At 33.8% G+C, this 13,788-nt stretch overlaps 1 protein-coding gene across 1 annotated transcript; it reads left to right on the plus strand.

The window, feature by feature from the left end:
• The first annotated feature begins 254 nt into the window (after positions 1–254).
• LOC133324066 (zinc finger protein rotund) lies at positions 255–4,512 on the plus strand. The gene is made up of 3 exons (XM_061532952.1): positions 255–920; positions 1,088–2,255; positions 4,178–4,512. The coding sequence occupies exons 1-3, from the start codon at positions 255–257 to the stop codon at positions 4,498–4,500; spliced, it is 2,157 nt and encodes a 718-aa protein (XP_061388936.1). The 3' UTR covers positions 4,501–4,512.
• Positions 4,513–13,788: the final 9,276 nt, after the last annotated feature.

The following is a 13,788-nucleotide window of genomic DNA, read 5'->3' on the forward strand; positions in this document are numbered from 1 at the left end:
TCAAAACCTTTTCGCCGCAAAATAATATATATCTCAATTTAAAACAATTTAGTGTTCCTTAAGCGAAAAAAATAATACCTAAATCAAAACTATATAAGACTTTAGCAAATACAAAAATCAACAAGAAAATAAAAATGGAAACAGCCCACTTTGTGCTAACTAAAAACAAATAACAACAAAAATTTCCCAACTAAAAACGAACGAATTTACAAAAAAAAATAAAAAAAAGAAAACAGAAACAAAAAAACTAAACAATGGAAGGACGTTTAATAGAATACCGTCCAATTGGCGGTGGTCTCGACTATCATCACAATTCTCCATTAATTGGTGAAATACCACCGGGCGGTGAGTATTCACAAGCCGTACACCGATCCATAGATCAATTAAGAAATACCCTAAACGAACGTGTTACCTTAGGACCATTAAGCGTTTTTTCGAATACCGCCGATTTGAGAACATCTGTTCTCAATTACACGCAACAAGCGTCGCATCAACAACAACAGCAGCAGCATCAACAACAACAGCAACATAATCAGCAGCAGCAACAACAACATCAGTCACATTATCAAATACAAGGTGCAGTATCGACAACAACAACACCAAACGGTTCAGTGGCTGAGGCAGTGTTGTTGCATCAGAAATCATTGTGTTTAGATACGAAGTTGGCCGATTCCACTACAGGGGTGGTTAGTTCAACTGTGAGTTCAGGTGGTCGTGGTCGTAAATCACGAATTTACCCACCAAATCCTAATCAACACATTGTTGTGACCAGTAACAGTGTGGACAATGGCGGGACACGACATCACAATCGTCAACAGCAGCAACAGAACCAGCAGACGAATGATAGCAACAATGGCATATCATCGTCCACGTCATCGCCGCATCATCAAATGCAATTACAGGATATTAAGGATACTAAGGTATAAAAACAACAAGACTCAAACTAAGAAAGAGAGGATGAAGGGAATTCCGATGATTTCCCTACTCTCTCAATTTGACACGGAAACATGTTACCAAAATTATTTGTTATTTCCCTCAATGATCCATATATTTCTGTTTCTAATTTCTCTCACGATTTTTCTTCTAGATCTTCACCTCCAAAGCAGATCTTCAGCTGCACACCCAAATGCATATGCGCGAATCGAAACCCTACAAATGCACCCAGTGCTCCAAAGCATTTGCCAACTCGTCATATCTGTCACAGCATACGCGAATACATTTGGGCATCAAACCGTACCGCTGTGAAATTTGCCAGCGTAAATTCACCCAGCTGTCACATCTGCAGCAGCACATTCGAACGCACACGGGCGACAAACCGTACAAGTGTCGACATCCCGGCTGTCAGAAGGCATTCTCGCAGCTGTCGAATCTACAGTCTCACTCACGTTGCCACCAAACCGATAAACCATTCAAATGTAATTCGTGCTACAAATGTTTCTCCGACGAACCCTCATTACTCGACCACATACCCAAGCACAAGGAGTCGAAACATTTGAAGACCCACATTTGTCAGTATTGCGGCAAATCCTATACCCAGGAGACATATCTGAATAAACATATGCAAAAGCATGCCGAGCGTACCGACAAGCGGCCGCCCATTGTGGTGACAAATGCTGGTAACAATCCGGCCGGTGGTAGTGGCACACCTGCAGCTGGCGGTGGAACAGCGGCATCTACAACCGCCACCACAACAACAGGTAATAATAGTAATCCTGCAGTAGGTTCAAATCCATCTACTAATAATGGTTCGGCTACAACAGGTGTAGGAGCAGCAGGAAGTGGAGGAGGAGGAGGTGGTGCCGGAACGACCAATACAACAACCACAGGTATTGTTGCTGGGGTGCACAATCAGCATAATCGCAACAATTTGACATTGCCTCCGGTAACAATAGCACCCACCGATAATTCGTACTGGCCCAAAGTAAGCCCCGACTCAGCGGCTAATTTAAATGATGTTATGCATCAACAGCAGCAGCAACAATCCCAGCAACAACATCACAACCAACATCCACATCAGCAGCAACAACAACAGCAGCATCATAACGGCCAGCAGGGTACATCTCAACACCATCCGCAACAACAAACCAATCCACAGCAGCAGCAACAACCTTCCTCTCAGCAACAAGGTCACATGGACTATGGCAATCACCAACAGCAGCAGCAACAACAGGGCGGCAATGCGGGACAATCGAATAATCCGCATAATGATCTACAAGGTCATCATCGCATGAATGATAATGGCCGAGAAGATATTGGTGAGTAGATATTTGAATTTAATATTTCGTTTGAAATATATATATATTAACCTTCGGGACTAGATAATGATTCAGAGGCGAAGTGAGTGGAATTTACGGATGGCTTATCATCTTCCAAAAAATCTCTCTTATGTCCCTGTAACGTGGTTTTCTCGTCAGCTGAGGTTAGCCCAGTCGTGTCCAAGGTCTCCATAAGGACCCACAGAACCTTATAGATTAAAATCCTATTTATTGCCTTAAATACTAGTATATTTTAAAAAGGCGATAAAACAATTTATTTTCGGTGTCTACGACGATTTAATGATAATATGAGAGGCGGCATCACCACCCTCAGTCGATGAATTTCCGCGCCAATCTCCTTTGACTTCGTGTATGCTATGTCATATCTTAGCATCCATCGACGGGAAACTCTTCTTCTTTTTTGTGGGTTTGGAATTCGCCTGCTCTTTCGGAGACCGAATAATCTTCGCTATTTCCGAGGAAGTGGAGGGACCGTCATGTTTATCCCTCTGAACATTGACTTCCTATTCAATTTTGTTCTTTTGGTTCATTCATGCTTTCTCTGATAACTGCTTCTTTCATGTATTGAGTTTTGCGATTTCCTTGACCACTTCATTAAACATCTTATCAGCTTCCATATTTCTTCGGCACTATAGGGCGATGGTATTTGTCATGTCTTTATGTTCATACTCGGAATTTATGTTTGAGTCAACACTTGTCTCAGGAGGATGAGTTGAGGCTACTCATCCTCTGTGGTCCTTTAACTCAGATTCAGATTTTTACTCATTTGCTGTTATTGCTGAGTGCTCTCTACTACAGATGCCAAGACACTCACATCTGTAGGAGATGTTTATTCACGATCGTAGGATAACGACGGGACGGGACTCGTGGACAGATCAACGTCACCCTTTTTTAACTTCCATAGTTTTTTTTTTTTTTTTTTTTGAGGGAACACCCCCTAGTCAGTATTGGTCCGAAGGACAAAGCCCTAAAGGTTGGTGATCAGACTATCCTATACGTTAGAATGATCATCCACCCGTCCGGTAGAAGTCTGACAAACTCCCTCACCTTTGTCCAAGACAAGACAACAGTATTTTTTTCTTGTCGTGAGCTTCGCTCACTTCTTCCATCATCTCATCACTCATCCGGAATTATAAGACTGTTATGTTGGTCTTGCTCTCGTGTTTAGACTCGGAATTTGAGTTTAAGTCCCAGCCTTTCTCCGAAGGTTGGATAAAGATTGCTACTCCCATGTGGTTCTTAAACTCACAACATTTTTGCTTGTTGGCTACATGCTTGTAGCGATACCCTCGACGACTGATCCCAAGCACTCACATTTCTACAACTTCGACCTTTCCATCACATGGGGACGCGCCCAGTAGGAGTTAATTTTTCACTTCTAATATTGATGCGTTGTTCTGAGAACCGTGTGATGGTCGATGGGTTCTTGGTCAATAATCTGCGGAGCTACTAACCAAAGGTCCACCTGGTCAGGACTTTGCAATCTTGTTGTAAAGTTCGTGTATATTTTCTAAGGATATCTTGTAATCTACTGGGCAAGAGAAATACCAAATTGCACCCAGTTTTTATGGTAAATTTTTCTAAACTGAAATCCCACTAGAAACTGTAATATACATTCTCGACTTCCAGTGTAATAAATAATAAAAGAGAACATTATATTGGAGGTGTCAGAAATGAAGTCCGATGCCGCCATTTTTTTAACATAGTTTTTAGGTGGTGTTGCTACCCAATGAGAATCCCAAAAAACACATACTTAGAACAAAAATTTAATTTTTCATAGATTGTGGGATATGAGATTCACCTTAGTGTTCCGCTGCCTTATATCCCTGTTATACTAATATTCTAAATAATATTGCATTTATTTCTATTTAATATAACTCTGCGTTTTTCGTCTTCCACAGTCTCGACACCATCCACCGTTGGACCCTACGATGCATCGAGCATTACCAAAACCACCACAAATTCAGCATTTACACCGATCAACTCTATGCCTCCGCACTTGAACACCCTGTCACATCATGCCATGGCCCAGCGTCCGTATTTGTATGACGCCATCAGTTTTCAGAATAAAAATGTAAATCAAAATAATGCCTCGAATGCATTTCCAAATCAACTGATATCGTTGCATCAGATACGTAACTATGCCCACCAGCCGGGTGGCCTAACAATGGCCGGTGAACATCTATTGGGTGTTAGTGTGGGCCCCGGCAAGGATAAGGGATAGCTATATTTCTAAGGCGAGTAAGTTATATTAATATAAAAAAATATGATATGAATTATATTATTATGATTATTATATAAATTAAAAAATATATTATATAGATTGATGTATGATTTTTTGTTTAGATTTTGCTTTATTTTGTGTAATTTTTTTCGTTTGTATTTTAAAATATATTTTATTTTAGGTTAGAATAAGTTGTTTGTTGTTTTTTAGTACACATATATAATATGGTTTGAGAACTGGCTTTTCATATCTTCGAATATCATACCATCTACACTATATTTCAGTAAATAATTTCAATGCTTAAAAATATTTTTTTTCATCATTTTTCAAATTACCACGGTTATTGATCTACGTAGGTATGGGAAATATTTATATTTTTTCATCAATTATGAATAAGATCACCTCGAGAAATTTTGCTAAAAATTTGATCCAATTTTTTCAATTATTAAAAATTGTACAGCATTTTTAATCAAAAATGATGCAAATGTACCCGGTTTTTTGATCCGAAAAGCCAAATTATAGCCACTTCAGTGTACCGAAAGTGGGTTGTGTCCACATTATACGGAGGTTCTTTCCAAAGATGAGAAAAATGTTGTAAAACCTTAAAAGTCAAATTCATAATGAAATAAATAATAACACTGTGCGACACGAAAATTATTCAGGGGTTCTAATGTACCAATTCTGTTTAGTTTGAGTCCCTGAAACACGAAAATACCTTTGGTTTTTCTGGGTCACTTCGAAAATTAGTTTTATAGCGGTAAATGTAGAAAAAAAACCTGGTCTCATATATTTTCTATTTGAGACGCAAATAACTTATTTACTTTATAACGGATTTATATTATTCTTTTTTTTTTCGAAGAAAAATAAATTTTGTCTTTTTATGCGGATTTTTTTCACAATTCAACCACTGTAACTCAGCCAATCCTCAACCAATTTACCAAATATATATCTTGTTTGAAAGGCAAAATTCTACTCTTCGTATGCAACTAAATCGGAGGAAGGCTGCAAAATAACATCAGTTCGTACTGATCAACAAATTGTCATAGCAGTAAAAACTACTATTTAAGACTTTAAAGGATTTGGTGAGAGAGTTATCGTCGGATATATTACCTCAAGAATTAGCTATGGTAGCAGGTCTACAAGTGCAGAAAAACCATATTATTTCTGAAAAAACCGGAAAGCCAGATTGGCTTTCGCAAAAGCTCATATTAATTGGAATCCGACTCAGTGTAGAAATATTATGTTCTCTGACGAACTAAAATTAAATATTAAAAGCTTAGACACGAAAACAAGTACAGTGAGAAGATCTAATAATTAAAGACTCAAGCCTCAGTATTGCAAGGGTACTAAGAAGCATTGAAGGGAGTCAATAACGACATGGGGATTTTTCTTTTTATGGAGTTCGATACATTTACGAGTTTTTGATATAATTCCTTCACTGATATTGATCCCTTCGCTGAAGAAAATACAACCCCTGACTGGGTGTCTCATCATGATAATAACTTCAAACATACATCGAAACATGTCAATGATTGGTTGCTGGAGTAAAAAATTAGGGTTTTGTAATTACCATCACTATCATCAGGTCTTCGCCCTATAGAAACATCTTTGTAGTATCATAGTATAGCAAAATCAAACTAGATTCAGAAAGAAACAAACCTAATTCATAATTGGGTCACTTTAATTTTCCACGGAAGATTTTTATACCCTTCACCACACTGTGGTGCAGGGTATTATGTCTTTGTGCATATGTTTGTAACAGGCAAAAGGAAACGAGATAGACCTATGGTTCCCTTTAAGAATACGGATAGAATCACTTTCTAAGTCGATTTATGCATGACCGTCTGTCTGTCCATGTTAAATTGTAAACAATTGCGAATAATCGGTTCAGATTTAGATATAGCCCCACATATATTTTCGTCCGATTTAAGGTAAATGGTGCACCAAAGTCTCTAAAAATCTTCCGATTTGGACGAAATTTGGCACAGCGTACCGAATTCAGCCCAGACATATGTGTGTAAAATTTCGTAAAAATATGTTCAGATTTAGATATACAGTGGTGGTCACAGAATTAAAACATTTACTGTTGTAAAAATTTTTTGATCAGCCCTCGATTCGTTCGAAGTATTTTTGAAAATGTTTTAATTCAGAACACTTCGATATACTGCACTTAAGAGATTTAGTGTGAAAATAGAAAATTATTACATGCAATTTTTCCATAAATAACGATTTTTATGAAAATACATCGACTTTGAAGTGGTCATATAATTAAAACATTGTGTGATTTTTTACTTTACTGCATTTTTTTTGAAAATATTTTTACAAAAGCACATGCTGCTGTGTGCTAGAAACCTTTTCTCGTCAACATAGGCGTTAATATCTGTTCGTTCTGTTGTGACTAATATATTTTTTGATAAAATATATTCTGTACTACTCGAACAATCGATTTGATATAATAAATACCGATATCAATCGATATTTTCTCATATACTGCAAAAATATTCCGGTCTTCTTTAGTAAAGGCTATTGAAATTGAATCGCTCCTTTAGGTTAATTCCCATTTTTTTGAGTTTTTATTTCAAATATTTATTTATTTTGAGAATTATTAATTGTTTTTTACTAATTCTAGCAATTTCTGGTGCATTCGGACTTTTATTTTCTATAATAAGGGTGTTTTCTGAATGTTAGGTGTACTGTACACATTTTTGGCAATTTTGATCGATTTTACAGATTTTTTTTCAGAAATTTTTATCTGTAAATGATTCTATCAGTGCTTAGTTTACATAATTCAACTAAATTAAAGAGTTTTTGTAAAAATATTTTCAAAAAAATGCAGTAAAGTAAAAAATCACACAATGTTTTAATTATATGGCCACTTCAAAGTCGATGTATTTTCATAAAAACCGTTATTTATGGAAAAATTGCATGCAATAATTTTCTATTTTCACACTAAATCTCTAATGTGCAGTATATCGAAGTTTTCTGAATTAAAAAATTTTCAAAAATACTTCAAACGAATCGAGGGCTGATCAAAAAATTTTTACAACAGTAAATGTTTTAATTCTGTGACCACCACTGTAGCTCCCATATATATTTTCGTCCGATTTAATGTAAATGGTGCAACAAAGTGCTTATATATCCTTCGATTTGCACCAAATTTGGCATAGCGTACTAAATAAATTCTAGAACAATGAGTGTTAAGATTCGTGACAATCGGTTCAGATGTAGATATGGATCCCATATATATTTTCTTCCGATTTTATGTAAATAGTGCACCAATGTCCCTATATATCCTTCGATTTGCACGACATTGTGTGGTACGTTTCGGGATAATCGGTTCATATTTCGATATAATTCCCACATATACATTTGTATTCGTCCGATTTGTTTGTCCGAGAGAATATTGACATGTAACTGTGAAGATAAATATGTATAATATACTCAAAGTGGTGATGGGTATCATATAGTCGGCCCAGTCCAGTCCAGTTTATATTTTGTGTTTTTTAAAAGTGAAGAAATTATCTATTTATATCCGAAAAACTTTAACTATAACTTTATTTTTAAGTTACAGGTCATTTATTATGTTTGCAATTTCAGTTGCTTTAGTTTTGGCCACCAGTGTGTGTGTCCAATCATAGACCTATGTAGAAAATTGTGCACATAAATATGTTCTACCCTACAAAATCACATTGAATGCGGCTAGAACCTTCAAAATACCGAAAATAGAGATGAGGGCCCTAATTGAGAAATTTCTACAGATACTTTGGTGATGAAAATGGACCGGTATGAATAGTTTTTAGAGGGAAGAATCAAACGTATCAAATAAAAAAAACTTCCGCGACGTCCCCAAAATGCCTTATAGTGGTGCTACCCCGAAACGTGGGCCAATATTGATAATTCTTGGTAGGGATTTTTTCCGCCGAATGAGTATCCTAATGTAACCAAGATACCGTAAAATGGAGGGACCCATATTGATAATTTTTGGTGAAGAAATGTTTTAAATGTGTTTAGTAGATTAATATTGATAATATTAGGTTGAAAATGAGCCCAAAAGTTTCTGAAGATGTTAAATCAAACATTATACAACCTAAGGCCTTTGTATTATTTTACCAAACCCAGTTCCAGATTCATTGTGGGCAAACAATTTCCTTTTTTGTGGAACGGTTTGAATTACATTGTCCGTCAATTGGGTTCTTATTGGGTTACATCTCCAGATCAATATAGGTCCACATTTTAGGGTAACACCCATTTAACGATACGTGCGAAATTTTCAACTACATTGGGTATAATATTGAAATTATTTACTCTCATTGGGCAGAAGGTCTTCCTAGCACAATATTGATATTTTTTTATCACTATTGGTTTTCGGGTCAGCCCCATGTAACTGTGAATTTGGATACGTTTTCCAAACGAATTGCCTTAAATTTGTTATTTTGGGTGTCAAACCGGTCCACCTTTAACTTCCACCCAAATTTCGTTATTTTGGGGGTTTCGGGAACACTTCTCCACAAACCTTTTCAGGCACGTTTTCAACAATATTTGCTCTAATTTAATATTTTTAGTTTCCATTGGTGGGTATATGTTCCTCCCAACAAGCAAAAAAGTATCAGATGGTGTTGTCGATAAATATATACCCTCAGCCTATGGTTTGCAGAGGTTATATAAAGTATATAAGGCATATGCGGGCGGTACTACACCTCTGTGGGTCGATTCACTATCAAATTTAAACAATTCTCAAATCGATAAATTTTATAACGACAAAATAAACAATATTTCAATTCTATAACAGTTTTTAACAACAATTGTTAAAAATGTTAATAAACAACACCAAAATATTCGAAGTTAAGTTATCGACAATTATTTTTAAATATTGAACATGCCTTGTTTTGTTCTGAATTTGCATGTATTTTGTTTTCAAAATGTTCAAAATTAAAAGCTTTTCGAAAGTTTATCGACAACTTGTCTACATTTTTACAGAATAACATTTTCGTTACTGCAAACGATTTTATGTGTAGACAAAATTGTCGATTGTCGGATCGTTATAAGTTACTGAATCGACCTACTGAAGACCCCATGCATGTTTGATAAATATTAGGATGTTCAAAGAATTAATAACATTTGCTATTCCATTCGCTTACAAATTTACAAGTTTTTAAAATGTTGACTCTTTGTGGTGGACCAAGGGTTCCCATCTTCGAACTTGTTCTATGTACACATATGACGAAATTCCGGGACCTTAGTGGATACACAATTTTTTTAAATAGTAGTAAAGTTTCTGTTTCTATTGGATCTAGCTATACAAAGTTCACACGTAATTTTCAGTAAGTTGAAAGACCAATGTTTAGTGTCTGGATACACAATTTTTTTAATGTTTTATTTGCTAAGAATGTAAAATATTTAAACAAATACAAATTCATTTTATTACCTTTATTTATATAATATTTGAAGTATATTAGCTCCGCCTACAATTTCAATAAGAGAACAATGGCAGCAAATTTGGAATTCTCTGCATAATTTCTTAGTTTCTTAATAGACAACATATTTTTGCATAGAACTCATACCAGTAAAAACCGAACAGCAACTAACCGACAACTAAGAGAATTAACAATTACAATATATAACCTAGCCGGGCTACTAATTAAACTCAAGTTTAAATATAGAAGAGCTTTTACTCCCAACAAAAGCCTATGATAGATACGTACAAAAATCTTAACATCCAATAAGGGAAAGAAAGCTCTGCATTTAACTCTTTCGTGAAACTTTTCGGAAACATTAATTAATTAAGCTTGCTATCAAGTTAATCCTTTCTTCTTCTTGTCTGATATTTAATTAACAAATAGCTTTTCTCAGCGCAAAATAAAAGCTTATTTCTCAAACCAACATCTCTGTGTGTACAGTTGGAAAACAACAACAACAAAACAATTTTATGTTCAAACTGCATTAATTTTTTTGTACAGTACAGTATTAACAATTAAAATTTGAGAATTGTTGAAACCAATAATTTAAGTAAATATTAACTAATTAATTAAACGAAATAAATTAATTTGTAATATAATACCGTCCATTGTGTTTTAAAAAATGTATTACAAAGCAGATGTTTTTTCTAATTTTTATTTTTTATTATTATTCAAGTATTGTAATAGCAATTGAGGGAAATATAATACAAGTGTGTGTGTGTTAATGTTTGCTTCAAATGTGTGCTATGATTCTAATAAAAAAAATTATATGAGAGTGTGTAGGAGAACTGCTAGAAAGTTTTCTCTTAGCCTCGAATCGGCCGCATCCAATTTAAATATATTAATCTAAATATCAAAAAATTTTAAAAATCCATCGCACTTGTTTTAGTTTCAGCAAATTGTAAATGATTTAAAATAAAGTGTAGTTAAATATTTTTATTTTTTAAACATATTTTTAATTTATATTTGTTTTTTAATACATATTTGTAAATAATTTTAAATAAATATAGATTTTATTTACTTTTTACTTCAAGTACATATGTAATAATAAAATAATTGAAAAAAAAATGATTTAAAAACCCCCAAACACACCCACACAAAAACAACAACAACAATAATTGCTAATGACATGAATTTGAATAAATGTTCAATTTTTACATTTAGAATTTAAAGTGAGAAAAAAAATACAAAAATTACAAATAAAAAGAAAACAATTCAACAAATACAAAATTATAACTAACTTTAGGACATTTAATTTCTCAAAGAAATTAAAAAACACACACACACTCACACAAATATTCAAAATATTTATATAATTTTTTTCTATTCCAAAACAAAAAAAGAAGTATGTACTATTATAAATTTGTGTTTGGTGCGCAAATTATTAATTAATGTAAAACATTTTGGCAATTTTTTGAAGACAAAAAAAACAAATGGAAAAAAAAAAAAAAAACTAATAAAAATATATTTTTTCTATAATTTATCTAAGACTGAACTCAAAATGCAAACACAAAATATAACATATTATGTGAAAAAATTAAGGAAAATTAAAATTAAAAAAAAATAGTTTTATTTCATAGAATTAAACATTATAATCATATGGCTATAATTTTAATGAAAAAAAAAACATATAAAAAATAAAATTTTGAATATTAACATCTCAAAATAGTTTGCTTTACATATATACGTAATTGTAATTATTTTATTTACTAAAAAAAAATAAATAAATGAATCAATAAGAATTTAATAATTTATACATGATTTAAATATTTTATTTTCTCTCTTACTTCAAAAATTATTTTTCAAATCTATTGCTTGTGTTGCCAAATAATGAAATGTTTACAATATAACAGATGCCGACTACTTTTTTAATTGTATGTTTTTTATTATTTGTTTATGATACTTGTGACCCCTTAAGATCAAATAGGGCTGGTTAGTCGTTTCAAAATAACAAATTTGAAATCAGTTTTTATTATTCACGCATTGCACGTATTGCCTGAAATTAAATTTTATAGCGCCTAAAAGTATGTTCAGAATTGTGGCATATTAATTAAAAAATAAAGCTTTTATTTTCAAGAGTCTGAATCATTGATAATAAGGCATTAACATTAACCCTTTCAGTGTCAAAAAATGTTTTTGTCGGAATAAAAATCTAAAATTTTTATATTTAAGATCATATAAAGGCACAGAGATTAGAAAAAAAAAACAATTTTTATTTTAACCCCCGGACAGTTTTGTCTGTCTTTCAGCAAAAACAAAAACATCAACCGAAAAATCGCAAAGAAACCGAGTAATTTTAAATGTCGAATATATTCGACAAACACACCGAAAGGGTTAACATTGGTGAAAAGGGCATTAAGTTCGGTAGAGTCGAACTTTCGTTGCGCTCCACTGACAGTTACTTGAAATGAAAGTCCCAACCCCACGTTACGAATTACAAATAAGCAAACCTATGCAGACAATGTTTTCCAAGTTAATGAATAATGGGAGGGATGATAGTGTATGTGTACCCATACAGACATTATTTTCAACTGAATTTTTTAGCAACTTTTAATGGATATTTTTTCTAAAATATAAAAACCCCTAAAGGTGATAACGCTTGGTAAATCCTCAAAATACCGCAATTTGGATTTTATATGAGGCTATACCAAAAGGGGAGCATTATTGAATACATCTGGTAGGAATATTTGGAACGAAAACCGGGAGTTATCATTATATAGGGGTTAAGATCAAATGTCGACCGATATAGATAGTTTTCGAACCTGGCCTTTTAGTTTATCATGTCGATACCTTCCGACAAGCTAAACATTCCAAATACAGAAAACCTGTAGGTATAAATGTGAGCCGCTATATATCATATTCGAACCTGGCTTTTTAGTTTTGTATCCGATATCCTCTGAAAGTAGCATAATTATATTACATCTACAGTCAGGCGAAATGGCTAAACCTACTTCTAAGGCTTTGTGGGATATAAACTGTACATTTCGTGCACAGAATTTCTTCCCTAATACGGTGAAGTAGCAAATAAGTTAACTTTTTTTAATTTAATAAAAGTGTTATATAGGGGGTGCACCCAAAAGATTGTAAATAATAATTATTCGAATCAATAATATGAAATTAGAGGCAATTTTTATATAACGCCCAACATGTCGAAACCCTTTTATTTATACCCTTCTCAACTATGTTGTCAGGGTATTATAGCTTTGTGCAGCCCCAAAAGTTTGTAACGCCGCGATATATTGGTCCTAAACCCACCTTTAAGTGTACCGATCGTCTCGACTCAGCTAATCAATATATGACGGGTATCATTCGCATGTAGGAATGAATATTTAGAGGATGACCCATTTCATCCCCTAAATATTAACGGATCATTACCAAAAACAATAGGGGTCTTCTTTGGCCAGAACCTTTATTTTTGTCTGTTTTTCTGGGAGCTTTTTTGTCCCCAACATACACGGAGAAAGTGGTCTGGCCAAGGAATAAGTATGACAATTTTGATGTAGATCAGTCAATATTTAGCTGGTCAAATGAACCCAGACTTTTGTGTGAAAAATGACAAAATTTGTACGCTTAGGCGTATATATTTACTTCCGATGTAGTTTGTAGTATATCCAAAAGGGGTGGTTTTATGCTGATGTATGTGGGAGTTATACCTCAATATTTAAAGGGGTCTACATATTCTGATATTGTTTAGAATTACTATTGCTCCCCTAGAGGCCGAAAATGTCGCTCTGATTGCTTTTAAATTTTACATGAAATTCCAGTTTTTGTTAAGGACGACGCCTATAATTGTCGGTGATGCTGAGATGATATATATGATTTTTGTCAGATG

The sequence above is a fragment of the Musca vetustissima genome, unplaced genomic scaffold, assembly GCF_032173495.1.
Source record: "Musca vetustissima isolate MV318-11 ecotype Yass unplaced genomic scaffold, APGP_CSIRO_Mvet_v1 utg1398, whole genome shotgun sequence".
Classification (NCBI taxonomy): Eukaryota; Metazoa; Arthropoda; class Insecta; order Diptera; family Muscidae; genus Musca; species Musca vetustissima.